This window comes from Drosophila albomicans, chromosome 3 (assembly GCF_009650485.2).
Source record: "Drosophila albomicans strain 15112-1751.03 chromosome 3, ASM965048v2, whole genome shotgun sequence".
In the NCBI taxonomy this organism is placed as follows: domain Eukaryota; kingdom Metazoa; phylum Arthropoda; class Insecta; order Diptera; family Drosophilidae; genus Drosophila; species Drosophila albomicans.
Window position 1 is genome coordinate 43,677,789 of NC_047629.2, and position 18,643 is coordinate 43,696,431.

The 18,643-nt window shown below is 35.5% G+C and overlaps 5 protein-coding genes and 1 long non-coding RNA gene across 7 annotated transcripts; 3 read left to right on the forward strand and 3 right to left on the reverse strand.

The window, feature by feature from the left end:
• Positions 1 to 2,494: 2,494 nt before the first annotated feature.
• Positions 2,495 to 3,096, forward strand: LOC117569684 (pupal cuticle protein Edg-78E). The gene is made up of 2 exons (XM_034250932.2): positions 2,495 to 2,563; positions 2,646 to 3,096. The coding sequence occupies exons 1-2, from the start codon at positions 2,552 to 2,554 to the stop codon at positions 2,988 to 2,990; spliced, it is 357 nt and encodes a 118-aa protein (XP_034106823.1). The 5' UTR covers positions 2,495 to 2,551; the 3' UTR covers positions 2,991 to 3,096.
• A 6,060-nt stretch (positions 3,097 to 9,156) lies between these two features.
• Positions 9,157 to 11,089, reverse strand: LOC117569640 (probable serine hydrolase). Its single transcript, XM_034250877.2, has 3 exons — positions 10,929 to 11,089; positions 10,441 to 10,593; positions 9,157 to 10,363 (listed from the first exon to the last, which is right to left on the reverse strand). Exons 2-3 carry the CDS (start codon positions 10,564 to 10,566, stop codon positions 9,419 to 9,421), a joined length of 1,071 nt encoding a protein of 356 aa, XP_034106768.1. The 5' UTR covers positions 10,567 to 10,593; positions 10,929 to 11,089; the 3' UTR covers positions 9,157 to 9,418.
• Positions 11,090 to 11,491: 402 nt separating this feature from the next.
• LOC117569641 (probable serine hydrolase) lies at positions 11,492 to 12,848 on the forward strand. Of its 2 annotated transcripts, none has more exons than XM_034250878.2 (2): positions 11,492 to 11,691; positions 11,755 to 12,848. In XM_034250878.2, exons 1-2 carry the CDS (start codon positions 11,581 to 11,583, stop codon positions 12,649 to 12,651), a joined length of 1,008 nt encoding a protein of 335 aa, XP_034106769.1. In that variant the 5' UTR covers positions 11,492 to 11,580; the 3' UTR covers positions 12,652 to 12,848. The 2 variants fall into 2 exon arrangements, with proteins under 2 accessions (XP_034106769.1, XP_034106770.1); XM_034250879.2 differs by having other exon boundaries at positions 11,616 to 11,695.
• On the reverse strand, positions 12,633 to 13,057 carry LOC127565608 (uncharacterized). Its single transcript, XR_007954939.1, has 2 exons — positions 12,971 to 13,057; positions 12,633 to 12,911 (listed from the first exon to the last, which is right to left on the reverse strand). It is a non-coding gene; the product is annotated as an uncharacterized LOC127565608 (long non-coding RNA).
• A 293-nt stretch (positions 13,058 to 13,350) lies between these two features.
• Positions 13,351 to 15,076, forward strand: LOC117569165 (probable serine hydrolase). Its single transcript, XM_034250228.2, has 2 exons — positions 13,351 to 13,585; positions 14,024 to 15,076. Exons 1-2 carry the CDS (start codon positions 13,475 to 13,477, stop codon positions 14,915 to 14,917), a joined length of 1,005 nt encoding a protein of 334 aa, XP_034106119.1. The 5' UTR covers positions 13,351 to 13,474; the 3' UTR covers positions 14,918 to 15,076.
• Positions 15,077 to 16,119: 1,043 nt separating this feature from the next.
• LOC117569164 (polycomb group protein Pc) lies at positions 16,120 to 18,062 on the reverse strand. Its single transcript, XM_034250227.2, has 2 exons — positions 17,801 to 18,062; positions 16,120 to 17,350 (listed from the first exon to the last, which is right to left on the reverse strand). Exons 1-2 carry the CDS (start codon positions 17,861 to 17,863, stop codon positions 16,241 to 16,243), a joined length of 1,173 nt encoding a protein of 390 aa, XP_034106118.1. The 5' UTR covers positions 17,864 to 18,062; the 3' UTR covers positions 16,120 to 16,240.
• Positions 18,063 to 18,643: the final 581 nt, after the last annotated feature.

An 18,643-nucleotide genomic window follows, 5' to 3' on the forward strand; every position in this document is an offset into this window, starting at 1 on the left:
AAAATAAAAACCAAGAAAAAAAAACACATCTTTACGCTTTGTTCCAACTTTTCAATGGCTGTTGCCGACGGCGCCCTGCCATCAAGTTTTGTTGTTGTATCTATAGCTGGATTTTCGATGATGTGGATACGAAGAAGAGACAATGGATGGATGTAGTTGTGGTTGGATGTAGTTGGAATTGAAATTGGAATTGGTGGAGTTCAACATTGGAGTTGGAGTAAAGAGCTGGCAGGTGCGCGTGCCCCGCTTGGTAGCCGGCGCGAATTGTCCATCTCGACAGAAAAAAAGCTGTTGAAATTTTGTTGGATGTGCAAGGTCGTCCACCAAAGAAAAAAACCAAGAAAACAACAAAAATGCTTGTGAGACAGACGGACAACGAACAACCTCAGCCGGGGGGCAGCCGACGAAAATGAAGATCAAAATGATCCATTTGTAAATTAGATGTCTGCTTTCTGCTGTGCTTAAGCATAGTTTTGAGATTTATCTATTAGCGGACAGGTATATGGGCTCCATAACTTGTTTGGCGACGTTTGCCTGAGCTCATTACTTTCACTTTTATTCTAAGTAGCTTCTTGATGGAATGATCAATCCAGAAGATTTGCATCCACTGCGCAAAATACTGGGTTGAGTTATAAAATTTGGGAAAATTCCATAGTTCAATAAAACTCATTAAAGTTTTAATTACATTTAAATTTAAAATTTTAATATAAATACATTTTCCAAATATTTTTTTATACTTCTTGTAGTTTTTCAATTATTTATTTCACAGCTTAATAAAACTTATTATATATTTCAATTACATATATTATAAATTTTCCAAATTTTTTGTACTTGTTATTTATTTCACAGTTCAATACAACTTTTTATAGTTTGTAATTACAATTAAATTTTAAATGTTTATGTAAAGAATTATTGAAAATATATTTGTTTTAATACCTGTACGTATTTCTATATTTATTCCTAAATGAAACCATGTTTATACCAAAATTTCTTGGCTGCTCAACATTTTAAATGACATTGAAATATTTATGCAGACATTCCACAACTATAAAATTAGATTTTTCATTCATTTATTGTTTTTACTAATTGCAAAATTGAAAAAAAATATATTATTTGAAATGATATAAATAAATTTACTCGTAAATTATTCTAAATAAGAAATAACGAGCTTTAGCTTGTTCTACAAGCGAATGAAACGAATGAAAATAGTTAAATAAATAATATATGTAAAATTCCACATTTTAAAATAATGCAAAACATATTTTTTATTATTGGTATTTTGCATGTGTTTTGTATATTATTATTTATGTTTATTATATACAATATTTATTTGTAAACTTATGCTGATGCATAATTACAACGTCTTATAAAAAAAAAATAAATAAAAACTTCAGAGTTTAATAAATTTTTATATTTATATTAATTAATAAGTCTTGTATATAATAAATATATATGTACAAATAATTTCCAATATTTGTATATTTATATTTATTATAAAGATTATTAATTGTTTTATTTATATTGATACTTTTGATGCTAATTATAAAAATAAAATAAATAAAAGCTTCAGCTTGTAACAAAAATAAAATAAAATTTATATATTTGCCTAGACATTTTCACAAATGAGCTTTTCATTCATTTATAGTTTTGACTAATTGCAAAATTTCACATTTTAGTAAGCATATTAAGCAAATTATTGCTGTGAATTAAACGCTTAAACTCTGTGTTAGTGTCAGAGTATTTCAAGAATTTTCAAATGCACAGCTTTTGTTCTAATTAAAATGTTTGTGTTAATGACATTTAAAATTTGACAAGGAACATCTTGTTTGATGGTGCTAGTATTATATATTGGCAATAAGGAAATAGTTAGATACATATCTTAATATAAAACACCTTTAAATTGCGGAATGTCGTCGATGACATTCTAATTTATGTTGACGAAATGTGCCACTTAAGCTCATCAAATAAAATGATGATTTTTGTAGGCTACGTGATGTTTTCAATGTTTATTAAATTAGATCAATACTTGCAATTAATTTATATTGGATTGGATATGATTTATGTAGACAAAATATGTAAGGAAATGCGTTTGATTAATCATGTATGGGCAGCGATGGCCTTTTGAAATATGATCTATTTAGAGGCAACGATGCCTCCACTCTTAAATGAAGCTTGATTATATCAATATTTACTCTTAAATAATGCCTACCTCTCATATTCATATTTGGCTAATATAAACACTAACCTGCATATGCATGCATGATTTAATTTTATAGCCATTTGCTTTTTGTTTGAAATATGCATACACACACATACATACACACTTAAGTTTAGTGCTATTTAGTACAACGCGTCGACGGCGTTCGCTTTGCTCTTCTGCGCCGGATTAGATGATGATGTTGATGTTGCTTGATGTTGCTTGATGGCAGCGACTGCGTTGGCGACTGCGAAGCAAACGCTGCGTTGGCGACAGCGTCTAAGCTAAGCGGTATAAAAGGCTTTGGCACGCAAAGTGAAGCACACATTGTGAATTAGAGACAACACAAGCAACATGTTCAAGCTGGTAAGTGGAGCGACGCTTAACGAATGGAAACACAACAGAGGATAATAACTCATCATCATCATTATCATCATTTTGAAAACAGTCCGTTTGCCTTATTGCCGCCCTGGCCATCTCCGCCGTCTATGCTGACAACATTAACAAGGATGCCCAAATTGTGAGGGAGTCCAACGATGCACCCGATGCCGAAGGCAACTATGCTTATGCTTACGAAACATCGAATGGCATTGCCGCACAGGAGGCTGGAAATGGTGCCGGAGTCTCTGGAGCTGTTAGATACGTTTCGGACGATGGAACTCCAATCAGCTTGACCTACACCGCTGATGAAAATGGATACCATCCCGTTGGCGATCATTTGCCCACACCTCCCCCAATCCCAGAGGCAATCATCAGAGCTTTGGAATACATCCAGTCTCATCCTCAACAGTAATTGTTAATGGTAGTTAATAGACTATAGACATCATATCATATCGTGCAATAAACCAAAAACTGAACTTGATATTTGATCAAGTGATGAACAGTGCTTAAATTCAAAAAGAAAATCTATTTTTATTCCTTAAAGCATTTGCGAAAATAGGCAACTTAAAAATGTGAGAAGCAAACGTAGAAATTCATATTTAAATTTATTCTTTATTTCGTACTAACATATCTTAAATCGCCGACGCTTTGAGAATGTACCAGCTATTATCTAATTTCCCATCCAATTTAGCATTTCGAATTTGTTGCTAGGGATTGTCGTCGAGCAAGTTTGTGTTCTAAGTCTTTTGTTTTTGCACGTGTTAAAACGAACCACAAAATTGAAGCGTAATGGATTGACGTCACTTAATAGCCATTTTATTAGCCAAAATGTAAGGTGCGACTGAGATCGTTTTACACATTCTATACGATGAGCTAAAAGCGAACTAGACCATAATGGCAATGGTCTAATTTATTGGCCAGTCACTAGACGCTAGATATGCTAATATGAACTTGACGATTTTCGACGAAGAATTTTATTCATTTGCCTAATTAAATAATTAAACTGGTTTACCCACATGCTAAAGTGACAACGAAATGGAAATTTATATTCATGATACAATAATATTAAAACCTTTGTCACTCAAAGTAAAGCACAGAAGATTGCGTTGCTGACAACGGTAGCAAGATGCTCCAGCTGGTAAGTGGATGACGTCTCAGATATAGAAGAAGCTTTATGGAAAATCCCTAAAAATTATTTCGTCTCCATTTTTGCAGCGCTCTTAGTTAGTGCCAAGGTGAAGAGATTGTTCAAGTCGACGAATACAACTTAGTTGTCAATGGAATTTTGGTACAAAACGTCAAAAAGTATCACTGCATAAAATCCGGAAAATCAATTTTCCTTTGAGTTTCCTGACAGTGCATCGCACAGACTTACATTTATCGCTGCGGAAAATGAATTCCAACTCTAAGGAACGAAATTAAAAAAGCACTTATTTCTAATTCACCAAAGGAACTATAAATATAGTAAAAGCATAATTTAAAAAAAAAATATTCCTATTGCAAAACAAAAGTTCAGCTTAAAGCTGACATCAAGCAATCAATCAATTAAAAAAATACTAAAAATTAATAGTTGCTGAATCTCAACATTAATTTGGCTTTAATAATAGGCCGTTATTACAAAACGTTAGAGTTTTAGTTTTTCATTCAGCACGAATCTAAATATTGATTATAAAATAATTGCTGTTGAGTGTCTTCTGTGTCTTTTTAATAAATCCGGGTGCAAGACAATTAACATTTAACAAATATTTAAGAAACTACAAATCATTGCAGCATTTAGCAAAAAGATATCTTCGCTTAAGTGGCTCTTTTTCCACCTAAACGCTTCATTAATTAAATACTAAGTCTTAAAAAAATTCAATGTTTTCTGTTTACTTTGGTAGCAGAATTTTGAACCAATAGACGTATATTTTATTTATATACTCTAATTTAATATTATTTTCTTGAGCTTAATGTAAGATCTAAATTTTCATTCTATCATTTCTAAATTTTACAATTATTCGTAATATATAATTATAATAATATAAACACAAACACTTATATCATAAGATCAGCGTTGATGAAGCTTTCAAAAACGTCATTGACAAAAACTAACTAATTAACTAATCCAACTAGTTTGGTGGCATGTAAAATGTAAGATTTGTAATGTTAAAATATATAAAATGTAGAATTTTGGTATTCAAATTGATTAAACTAGATTAAAACTAAAACGATTCTTATACAAAACCCACACTCCATTGAGGTATTCATAAGCCGAATGCTGCATAATGCAAGTAAGAAAGAAACAGTCCAGTGTACATACATTTCTTGTAGACACAACGTTATAATACCCTTCCATAAATATTTTGCAACTCCGTATTTCATTAAAACACATTCACAAAATATAAAGTTAGTAGTTTATGACTTTGCGAAGTTTGTAGTTAGCAAATTTCTAATGAAAACTAAACGATTTAAAATTGAATAGAACAGAACAAAACTCTAATATCCTGATCACTTTTAATAATTTCAAATTTTAATTCTCAAAACAAGTTCGTGTTCTCAGTCATTTGATTTGCCTACACGAACGTCTAAGAATAGAATGAGAAAGATATTCCTTTGGCTCTGAAAATAAATATTTGATAGGCCGAGGTTGAAGGGTAACTGACATGGTTTGACGCACATGAGGAGTCGCTGTCGATCCAGACAGTGAACTAATTAAATGACCCGTCACATGATTTTATGCTAATGCGAATTTAAGAATAGTCAAGTCATGCTTCTTCTTAGTTATCTAACTAAATAACTAAACTGGTTAGACCACAAGCGAAGTGGCCAATGAAATCGAAAATAAAACTAAAATAGTTTTTGACTTTAGTTCGCAATTTTCATTTGGTTTTGTTTTTGTTTTTTTTTCGTACCTGTTGTTTCCACCAATCAAAGTGAAGTTGAATATTAAATGTTCTGTCAGATACTTGACAGAGTCAATCTCTCTTATCGCACGCGTTGGAAAAAAATAACAACAATAGCTTCAGATGTTTGATGACGTTAGCGATGATCCAAGAAGAAGATTCGCCAAAGTTAAGCCGAAGAATTCTATGCTAATGAGCCTAATTAAGAGGGTTGCTAGATAAGTTTGTGAATTTAAATATCCACTATTAAGTTTTTGAGCAGAACATTTTCATTATAGCTTTAAAGACATATAGAAACTTATTTAATTAAATATTGTGTTTTTTTATATAGAACATTGTTTATCCAAGTTATTGTTCAAATAGTTTGGCAAAATTCCATCAACAATGTTATTCAACTATACCGAAAATAAATAAATTCAATTCGTAAATGTTTTAGACTGCCCCTTTTTGTTTTTTGTTTAGATTTAATAAATTTGTGTTGCTTTTGTATCCGCCCTAGCCCTGCATATTAATGTTATTATTATGTTTATCAAAACCAGTTGATTATAGATAATAGAGTCGCCACATTCAGTGGGTATAAAAAGCCAATGTTCGTCAGACTTAACCACACACTGTAAATTAACCAACGGAAGCAAGATGTTCAAGCTGGTAAGTTAAAGACACATTCTGATGGAAGGAAGCACAACACACTGCAGGATATTAGCAAATAAATAATTCGTAATTCCTTTACAGTCTCTTTGCCTTATTGCTGCTCTGGTCGTTTGCGCCCAAGCAAACTATAATACTGAAGTGTTGAGATCAAATTCGGAAGTCAATGTTGACAGTTTCAAAATCGAGCAAGAGTTGGCTGATGGCCAAAAACAACTACAGGAAGGACATCTGAAAAGTGTAGGCGATGAACAAGCCATTGTCCAAGAAGGGCAATTCAGCTGGACCGCTCCAGAAGGAAACCAAATTGCAGTCAGCTACGTCGCTGATGAGAATGGATATCAACCTGTCGCCGAGCATTTGCCCACACCTCCTCCAATTCCTGAGGCTATCTTGAAGGCAATTGAATACATCAAGTCCCACCCAACACAAGAATAGATATATTTACTTACTATAGTAAAAACAAGAAAAAATTATAAAAAAAAAAAAATATATTTAAATACAGGAGAATTTTGTTATTAAATTAAATTTTTTTCTATATACATACATATATATCATTCTGAGAAATAAGTATCTCAAGAACTAAGTATCTCGGAGTGATATTCTTTAGAAAATATTTAAATTTCTTCTTTCCACATAGGTCATTATTAAATGGATGGCTTCACGTCACCAACAGCATTTTGAGAAATCCAAAGAGGTAAAGTAATATCGAAATTATCTTTTCTTATAGATTTGTCATACAAATTTTCTCATAGGATTTAAGAGAGCTGCAGTCGGATGAAATTTCGCAAACTGTTTTCTATAAGAATTTCAGGATCCTAACTTTTAGCCCTTGATGTTATTAGTCAGTCTGTCTGTCAATCAGTTAGTCAGGACAAGCAAAAATTTAATTTAATTAAAAATTCTTCGACAACAAAAAAGAAATGCAGTAAAAAACAGCCTAACATAAAATCTTAATCTAACTAGGATTTTTTATATTTTTTTTTATATAAACCCTAGTTATGTCTTAATTGTTACACGAATCATTAGTTAATATTAGATAATTTTAATTTCGCAAAAGTGAACTCATCACTCAAATAAATAGTTTTGAAATACAATTGTTTCTCAAACAATTACAAAATATTATACTTTATTAAATTGCAAAGGCGGAATAGGGTGTGGCCTAATATTAAATCAAACTTAATAGATGTCGTGCTTAAAACTTGATGTATGTATATTGTCTTATTGGCTCTAAGATTAGGCGTGAGACAGACCCGTTTATATCGCGTAGACTGTTCAAGCTGATCAAGCACATATATATACAAAATTATATGTGTTTGTTAAGTTTCTGCAACCATGTGTTTGTGTGATGCTAGCAAAAGCTTTAGCTTCCTACTGACGATCAGTTTTCATATTAATAATAAATACAAAATAATCTGTCTTGAGCTACATTTAATGGGCAACCATTAATCAAAGTGTAAAGCAGACGCTGCCTGACACTCTGAACTCGCACAGGAATTAACGCATGTGTTGCGATTGGTCGAGGTGAAAAATGTTTAAAGTAAAGTCTCTCTAGCAAACGCATTTAACGAAACATCCGTCGGAAATTTATTCATACAGATGTGGAAGCTGCATGGCCAACAACTCGACTCTTCTCTCTCGCACCTTATTTTATTTTTTTATTTCTCTTCTTCAAAATAATAATGTACATACATATTTAATTTGTCATTTCAATGTAAATCCGACAGCTGACCGCCAAAAATGGTAAAACCAGAAAGCGAAAAACAAAAAAAAAAACATGAATACAAAAAACACAACGAAATAAATACCAAGAAAGAGTCTAAAACGTGATGCAACTGTGCTTGGACACCAAACTGGTTTGCCGGTTATTAACACTTTCGCTGCTGCCTGCGGATTCTACTGGACCCCAATGTAGGTCAACTGATGTTCCCTTTATACCAACCAGCCCTACATCTCCGCACACGTAATACGCAATGAACGCAATTAACCCATTAAGGCTCGATTGGGTTATAATGACCCGTTAAGCATTGGGCAAATGTGAAGCTCAATATTACATTTCGTAATAATTAACACAAAATATGAAGATATTATTGAATTAAGAAATACATTAATGAGATAACTGTGTTGATATAATAAAGCGATAACTCCCAATTCGTAATTAACACTAAGTATGAAAATATTATTGAATAAAGAAATACATACATTGTTGGCATAACTGTATTTACATAATAAAGCTTTAAGTTCCGATTCGATTTTATGTTTATAATATTAAAAAATGAAGCTCAAATTTACATTTCATAAAAATGATCAGATGAAAAAAACTGATATACAAAATTTCTTCTTTAATTTCAGTAAGAATAACTCAATTTTATATTTTACAGAAATTTTCAGAAATGTTTTAAATGTGATCCTTCTTATTATTATTATATTCAATAGAAAATGTTGAAAAAATTCTTTAATTCGTTAAATTTCGCAGTCGTTTTAAAGAAAAGTTTAATTTTATATTTTATACGAATTTTATGAAGTGTTTAAACTATGTTACTGCTTTCATGAAATATCCGTTGGATTTAAATTAAGACTTTTTTCTTAAATTTCATCAGTCATATTAAAGAAAAGCGCAAATTTATATTTTTTAGTTATTATCAGAATGTTTATAAGATACATTTCTATTTTTAGAATATCTAATGCAAATTGTGAAAGTACAAAATTTTGCCCTAATCATAGTTGTCGATCCAAAAAATAGCGCAATTGAACTATTTTTAGGAATAATCTTTTACTTTTTAATATTTAATAGAAAATTATGTACAAATTTATTTTGCCCCAAACTCAAAAATCATCTTAAATAAACAAGTATTCAAATTTACATAAATTCAAATGAGATGATATACAAGTTTTTCTTTACTATAAAATCGGCAGCCTCTTCAGGGAAAAAGCTCTTAAGCGGTTAACAGCATAGCAACAGTCAGATAAAGTAAAATGTCAATGCTGGTCGACTGTATAACCAGTTCCTCGTTATCCTTCACAACACAAATTGAAGCGAACAACCTCTTGGTGATTACATACATAAATATGTATGTATATACATATATTTGTAATTTTTTGTATATAAAGGCACATTGTACATAAGTAATTTTGACAGAGACACAGACTCTGTCCTTTAACAGTAAAAATCAACAATTAAGTAATGTATAAAAATAAAGAGTTGTTGCATCGATACCCAGAATCGTTGATGCGCAACAATAAATAGGCCCCCTGTGACTATGGATTTGTATACTGAAGCATTACAGTAAGCTGTGAATTATATCGCTTCCTATAGCTTGTTTTGTGCAGCCTCCTTGGCCTGTCGACGCGCAGCGGCAGCGGCTGCTGGCCCAAAGCGTTGAATGAAGTTATTGACCGGACCGATAATGGCCTCCGGATTGTTCATGTGCAAATGATGCGAGCCATTTGCCTCCACATACTCAAAATTGGGCTTTTTGATCAACACTTCCATCACTTCATCGTAGTATTTCTTGTCCTCGAAATACGATGATTGCAGACCCTTTATGAATAGATATGGACAAGTAATACGCTGGGCCATTTCCACGCACAATTCCTGCGAACCGATCGCATAATTGTAGAACTTCAGACGGCGATCGCGACAGAAGAAATACTTGTCGGGGTATTTGCCCGACTTTTGAATGTTTCTCGCCAGCATATGCTTGCAAAGCTCCTTGTTGACGGAATGAAAGGTGCCGATGTAGACGCGCTCGATGAGTTCGTCGTACGTGTAGCTGGGCGGCTCATTTTTACTCCGATTACGTTCATCCTCGCGAAGAAATTCATCGAGACGCGTTTCCATGGTGCGAATAACGGATGGATAGGGACGTTGATGTGGTTTCAAGGCATCAATGCCAATGATCATATCGACTTTATCGGGAAAGACGGCAGCAAACACAAAGCATATGATCGATGACATGGAATGGCCAACGAGTGAGACCTTCTCCCATTTGTATTGCTTCATGATAAGCCTTATCACATACAGATTATCTACGGAATTATAATAGCAACCATCTGGCAGCCGCGAAGACAGGCCGTGCCCCGGTAAATCCACTGACAAAAATGCCACGTCCGGAGATAGCAACGGCACCAGCAAATCATATGTGCCGGCATTATCTTGCCACCCATGTAGACCGAGTATTGGCTGTACATTTTGTGGCCCATACCATTTGCCCGCAATGTGGCCCCACGGCACCTTTATGGTAATCTCGGAAAACTGCAATATGGTTGAATATTTGATTAGTCTCAGCGTCTCGTGATCGGCAAAAGATCAAAGTACACACTAATACTTACGGGTCTCGTTGGCGCTTCGCCAGTCAGATCGCCAGCATGTCGATAGCGTTGATTCAGATTTAGTTCCACATTGCCGCCGTCACCGCTGCTGTTGCTGCTGTCATTATCCTTAAACTCAAACTCCATGTTGCTGCTTCTGCTGCTGTCGGCCAACTGCAATTTAGAATTGCAAAAGACGAATGTGCTTTAATTCCAAAGTTTAATCATATTAAACAAAAGTCCAGCGCAAAACCCTTATCAGCAATTGTTCATTGCGATTAGCTCGCATTGTTGGCGATTAGTTAGGCAAGGCGAGAAAAGCCAAAAATAAAACAAAAACACGAGCACATAATCAATGGTTGCCACGAAATTAAATTATCCATGCCATATTAACTCGATGTGGCATCAAAAAAAAAAAAAAAACACAAACTTCGAACAATATACTCCAAAGGTCAAGGTCAAGCGCTGAGATTTGTTTCTCCACATTTATCACTATAACTATTACTTACGCTTGACTTTATTTTGCGGCGATATCTTTCTATTTTTATACGTAAATGCAATTTGTAAATGAATTGGTGTGTTATCGTTGACGTTTCATAAATTAATAATTCTAATTAGAAAATGCCAAGAATGATACTACGCAAACAGCTGATTATTTTGAGCGCGAGAGTGAGAGAGCGTGATAGAGATGAAACTTATGGGGCTCGTAACAAAACATTTGAATACAACTTAACGATATCGATAAGTTGACTGTGTCGATTCGATACCACTGCGCGGGTCTTTGAAACAAGTCTTTGTTGCAATGCTACTTCAATACCAGATACAATGCCTCGCTCAACTCGGAAATGCAAAACAATAAAGTTTATGCTAAACAGGTTCTCACTGTAAAAGCTCAGACACTTTCTTGAAAATTATGTATTATTGATGATTGCAAACTTTGCTGTAGACAACTTAAGTATTTTTCGTTAATTTGGGGTTGTGGATAGTTTTTGCGTTCTATTTAATACAAATTATCGATGTGGCTAACATCGATATTGATATTTAAAGCTGTTGTTACTTAAGGGGTACATCGCTAATAGATGTGCGATCGTGTCGTTTGCTACACTAGTTATATGTGTATTTAATTTATTCCAATTCACGTGTACATTGAGATATAACAAAATGAAGGGCCAACAAAGTCTGCGTTTGCTGAGACAGTTGACAAATGGAACGCAGCAGAGCTTCTCCAAGCGTCTGGCTCATGGTCAAAGTGCAGCTGGCTCGCTAAGAGATGTATGTAGGTTATATACAATTGCATTAATTATGTGATTGAACTTAATGCGCTCTCTATTTTAGCATGAGGATATAATCATACAAATGCCTTGGGGACACATTGCTGGCAAATGGTATGGCCGAAAAGATGTACGTCCCATTCTGGGCATCCACGGTTGGATGGACAATGCCGGCACATTTGATACGCTCGCCCCGCTGTTGCCAGCTCATCTGCCACTGCTCACGATCGATGCACCGGGTCATGGACTCTCGTCGTGGCTACCAAAGGGAACAGCTTATCACTCCATCGAATTGGTGCAACTTATGCGGCGCATCATTAAGTATTTTAATTGGGAGAAACTATCGCTATTGGGTCACTCGATGAGCTCCCTCAATGGCTTCGTATTCGGCTCAATGTTTCCAGATAAACTAGATATGTTTATTGGGTTAGACGTGATGAAGCCCCTGATTCGCAGTGAAAAAACATTTATTAATAAACTTGCAGAGCGTCTGGAGAATAACTTGAAACTGGAGGAACGCATGCTTGAGGGTACCGAACCGCCTTCATATGAGTGGGATAAACTGGTGGAACGAATGCATCTGGGAACAAGAAAGTCCATATCACTTGAGTCTTGCCAATATATATTGAAGAGAAGCTGCAAACCCTCCAAACAAGATCCGAATCGATTCTACTTTTCGCATGACAATCGTGTAAAGGCAGCCTTTGTCTACACGCTCTCCAATGAGACTGTGTTGGAGATGGCGGCACGCATCAATGTCCCGTATCTTTTTATAAAAGCCCTACAGGCTCCCTACTACGAAGACAAGAAGTATTACAATGCCGCACTGGATGTTCTGCGCAAAAATCCGCAATTCGAATACTACGAGGTCGAGGGATCTCATCATGTGCATCTCAATGAACCCGAGAAAGTAGCGCCTTTAATCAATGCGTTCATTAACAAATATAGACCAGATGTGTGAAATTTAATAGTCAAGATTCCTAGTATAAACTGTAAATAGATACTCATAGAAAATTACATTGTTTTGATACAAAAATGTTTGGAGATAAGTAAAAGTAATCAAGAAGCATAATTGCAATGTCAATAATATTACGAATAAGTGCCATGTAATGCTGACTCTTAAAAAATAAAGAATCCGAATCAAATCCAAAGTTCAAATTGACAGATTTGTCTGCTCAAAGTTCTATCATTTTTGCTTATCTAGATGACGCCTACACTTTCCTGAAATATGACGATTACAATCAGATATAGGTCTAGAAAATTCTTACTATAATTAGTACCAATAATCAGTTTAAGATAGAACACAGTCCATTAGTTCAGCATTATGTTTGAATGATTGCTGCTGCATGTTTTGTTTACAATTTGTCGATAACTGATGACAAATTCGATAACTATATTTGAATGTTCATGTGTGGCCGTGATGAATTCTCAATGCGTGTGTAACAATTAAAATTTGAATCTAAGTTCATTTATTTTATAAATTATAAACAGCATTATTTTTAAAGATATTAATATTTTAAATGCAATTACAAAACATTGCTATTTACTTGCTTCCTTGTACTTTTTTAGATTAATGAATATTGTCTAGGGTATTTATGGGTCGGGGCACAGCTTTCTTTGCGTCACTATTCGATTAAGGTCCATCACTAGCACACTGATACACTTTTGATCATATGTTTTAATTTCGTTTGAGCAAGTGCACGTTAGCTGTAGTTGTTGCCGCCAGTGATATTATTCAATACGTTTGGCACACACAAAGTGTAATACTCACTACAAAAACTCAAATGAAGGGTCCAAGGAGTCTCCTGAGCCTGCTGGCAAGTGGAGCACAGCAAAGTCTACGTCACGCTCACGGTCAAAGTTCAGCGAATAACTTGAAGGCGCTCACAAAACATGTAGGTGACACACACAGTGACTAACTAAATTATGGGCACAGTTAAATATTTGAAATAAAAGGAATAACGTCATTAGTTAATCATAAATTTGTTGTTAATTGTATGTTTTTATTATATTAGATAGAAAACAATGTCCATAAAATTTAATGTGCTTGTGCTGTGTCAATAATTAAGCTTATCACCATATTCATCGAGATATATTTGCGAAAACAACGTAAGCAAGATTTATTAGCATTTTAGTTGTGTACAATTATGTTGACAATTACCACACGCTTCTACAGCAAATATTTAAAAATTGAATTTAGTATAATAATTGAGCGTCACATGTTGTATTAAAAAACTTTCTCTTGTAAATTTCGCTTAAGTTATATTCGCATATAGATATTTCATCATCACTAATATTTGTTGAATCATACTAACATCTCTTTTTTTTTGCAGTACGAGGAAGTCAGCATCCCGGTGCCTTGGGGCCACATTGCAGGCAAATGGTATGGCCCAAAGCATGTTCGTCCCATTCTGGCCATGCACGGCTGGCAGGACAATGCCGGTACCTTCGATACGCTCGCCCCGCTGCTGCCCAATCACCTGCCATTGCTCAGCATCGATGCACCTGGGCATGGACTGTCATCGTGGTTACCAAATGGCGTAATGTATCACTCCATTGATTATGTGCACATGATTCTGCGCATTATGGAAGAGTATAATTGGGACAAAGTATCCATATTGGGTCACTCGATGAGCTCGTTCAATGGCTTTGTGTTCAGTGCCCTGTTCCCCGATAAAGTGGATATGTTCATTGGCCTCGACATTCTTAAGCCACCCATACGCAATAGTAAACAAATTGTGGATGCATTGTCCGAACGTCTGGAGGGTTCGATGAAGCTAGAGCGAAGGCTACGCAGCGGTGGCGAACCACCAGCTTATGAATGGGATCAACTGGTGGAACGACTGCATCAGGGCTCCAACAAGTCGATCGATATGGAGGCATGCAAGTACCTGTTGCAGCGTAATGTTAAACCCTCGAGTCATGAGCCGCACAAGTATTACTTTTCGCGGGATAATCGACTGAAGACCTCTCAGTTCTACACTCTCTCACTTGAAGTTGTGCTGGAGATGGCTGCACGTATTAAGGCGCCACATCTGTTTATCAAAGCTCTGCAGGCTCCTTACTATGAGGATAAGAAATATTATGATGCCACAATGGAGGTGCTGCGCAAGAATCCGCTGTTCGAATATCAAGAAGTTGAGGGATCGCATCATGTACATCTCAATGAGCCCGAGAAGGTGGCGCATATTATCAATTCGTTTATTAACCGATGTAGACCCTTATGAGAGTCTGATAAATCCTTACTCAACTGCCCTCCCAGCACTGTACAAACTTAACCCTCCCTTAGCTAAGCTATTGTTTGATATTTAAATGTTTGACTATTGATATTTGTGGCCACAAGACGAACGAATTTAGAAGATAAGAGTAATAAAAACGAAACACAACATGTTGATTCTATTTACGTTTAATTACCGTTTGATACTGGCAATAACATTAATGTTAGGATAAAATTGCAAACATTGAAAACTTTTGCGAGTTAGTTTTGTATGTTTGGAATTAGCGCCGTAACTAAAATTAACCAATAATAATAATAGTAAAATACTACGCACACAATGCTCTGAATAAACATTTCTTGGATCATTATCATCAAATTCGTAATGTTCATTGTGCGTCGTCCGTTTATTCAGAATGTAAAATGTACAGAACAATTTAAAAGAAATTGTTAACCATGTGGAAAAGTGACGATCTACGATTTTGGGGAATCTTGAGCTGTGCACGGCACAACCGAATAGATCGTCAACATTTCTCCATATCTTACAACATAAAATTAAACAATTTTTAAAAATAAATTAAATTATGCATGCGTAGTTTACAATTAGCTAATATCTAATATGATGCATTCTTACTTAAATGTATATATGTATATAATATATATATTTTTATATCATTTGTATCAGTTTGTGTGTCTCAAATCAGCAAATCTTTACATTTAAGAATATGATGAAATAAAAAAAATATTCTGCCGATTTATAACATTCTAATATACTTAATATAATTTCTATTTATATATACTTGTATATAATTGTTAATTATGCTTTTTTTTTCATTTTGTATGGTTGCTTTTCATGTTCTTGTTAATATTATGTAAATGTGTATATCAAGCGTAATAGCAATTGCTTCAGTTTCGCATGGATTTGTTTGCGTTAATGAGTGTGTTTTGGTTTTTCATTTTCTGTTTTCAGATTCAAATTGTTTATAGAAAAATATACATATATGTTAAATAATTATATATACATATACTATATGGTATATATATATAGGTATTAATATATACTCTGCTAAACTACTAGACATACAACTATATATGCGTCTTATGCCCAGCATTGTTGTGCAGTCACTAAAGTTTGAGGACTGCTCAACAATCGTGGGTCTGAGCTTTTTTAAACATTGTAATAAAACAACAACTAGTTTCTAGACTAAACATAAATACAATAAATAAGTTTTTACTTAAAAAGAAAATGCTTTTCAACATTTAGCAAATCGAGATTCACTCGCTGTTGAACTATTTACAATTTCATTTTGTTTTGGAGTGCGTTAGAAAGCGTTGCCTAAGCCACCGGCGAGGAATCGCCTTTCATGTCGCGTTCACGAAAAAATCCTCGTTCTGTTTTGCACTCGCGTATGGTGACCGTCTCCAAATTGACTGTGACATCCGTGATGACCACCCGATTCGATATGTTACACTTGGCGGGCAACCAGAAACGCGGTGGCAATGCACGCGGCGAGAGCGGCGTCAATGGTTGCTTCTGGCTTAATGCCATGGCGCCACTCAATTTTGGTATGTTATTATTCTCCGATGGCGGCGCTGTTGCCGCAGCCGCTGCTGCAGACGCCACAGATGACGACTCATCATCCTCTTCTTCGGCAAATGCTGGGGCTGTTGTTGCCGCTGCTGCGGCGGCTGATGATGATTCACTCGTCTCGGCTTCTGTGCTCTGCAGTTCCGTTTTGTTGGGCAGCGTAGTTGAGTCCGTTGGCTGAGGCGTTTGTTGTGGCTTGGCTGCAGGTCCATCTGGTGAGGTTTTAATGGTGACGCCAATTTTACCCGATTCTTTGAGCACCTCAGCCTTACGCTTGGTGCCCATGAGCGGTTGATCCTCCGAACTGGAGGAATTGGTGTCTGCCTCCGGCACGAAAGAGTTGTTTTCATTGTGGGTGGAGCTGCTGTTTGATGAGGAGCTATGATCCATTCGCTGACGTTTCGATTCATGATGGTGATGGTGATGATGCGTTAGCGGCGATTCGGAACGCCGATTGCTGATGCGTTCGGACTTGATGCTTTGGTTCGAATTGATGTTATGTTGCTGTTGTTGTTGCTGCTGATGATGATGGTGATGATGATGGTGGTGGTGCTTCTTTTCCTTATCCTTTTTGTTGTCATCGCCAACGGCAGCAGAGGATGTCGTTGGTGTCTGATTGCTATCGGGTACATCATCGCCGGTGAAGGTGTATTCATCCTCCTCGGATTCAGGTTCTGGATCCGGTTCCTTCTCTGTCTTCTTTTTGAGCGCTGCACCACGTTTCGAGGGCGTACCCGAGGATTTATTGCTCAGCTCATAGATGTCGATAAGGCGGCGATCCAAGATGTTCACTTCTGGCTCCCAAGTGTTATAGCGTTGATTCCAGCCCTTCCACTTGACACGATACTCCACAACACCCTGCAACAAGAGTTTTGTATGCTGATTAAAATGCATTCTCTACACTTCTCTTTAAACTCTCCAATCTCCAATCGAGTAAAAGGATCAATCCATCATGCATTCAAAAACATTTGGCGCGTACCACAAACATACACACACTCACATGCGCACTCGGCGAACTAATTGATTTTTCATCGATGCCGAAACGCAGCGCAGCAAAAACAAAAACATCACGCATATACAAACACACTCACACACGCATAGCGCAAATGGTGGTTGCTGCTGCTGTCGAATGCAGCACGAGACATTAGCGCAGCTGCCAGCAGATGGACGATGCGAGCCTCTGCTGGAAATTTCGAAGGACATGTGACCTTGTATGTTTGTGGTGTCTTTGCTGCGCACATTTTATTTTCATATGTGGTTCTTGTTATTAATATTTTGATTTTTGTTTGTTGATTTTCTAGAACATACCTTTCTAACGCGCTTCTGAATGATTTTCTCGGCAGCATAGACGCGATCGTCCGAGTTGCCCATTGTGTTGCCGTCCACTTTACCAATTTTGAGGCTTTTATTGTTCCACCGTTGAAATTGACAATAATAACAATTGATTTGTGCTTTAACTAATATTCTTGTAGCTCAATATATGTTAAAATCTTTTACTTTTTTAACTCAAAACTGTTTAAAAACAAATTGCGACTGACATTTCACTGACTGCAAAACAATGTGGCTGTGGTGGTTAAAGCTGAAAATCAGAGTGACTGCAGTTGTTCAATTTCAAAATATACTAAAATTTATTTTTAAAGGGTTCTTGTTCTTCAGGCAAAAAATGTATTGCTCTAATTTTATGTACTTTAAAATTCGACCTTTTTTTACACTTGATTTACAACATTTACAATTTTTTAAACTCGTTTACTTACATTCGGTATATTTCAATTTTGAAATGGACTGTATGTTTACTTTTAAATATACCGTACACGGTTACACTCAGGTAGTCTAGTAGATAATCGATAAGCCGCCACAATTTATCGGTCCCATTGGGCAATTTTGCTGTGGATAGTGGATTGTATGTTTTGAGGACTGTGCTATGTGACCTGACGAGCCTAGTTGAAAGGAGCCTACAAAAAAGTGTAGCGGTATTCTAGGGTTCAATAAATTCGGTCTCTCTAATTCAAAGAGTGAGCAAAATAAATCAAATTTGCATCGTTTACGTGTGTGTTAGTGTGCAAAATGATTTTTATACCAATCTAAATTTGTATAAACAACAATGTTATCAAATATTTTGCACTAAAAAACAAACAAATCGAAAAGCAAACG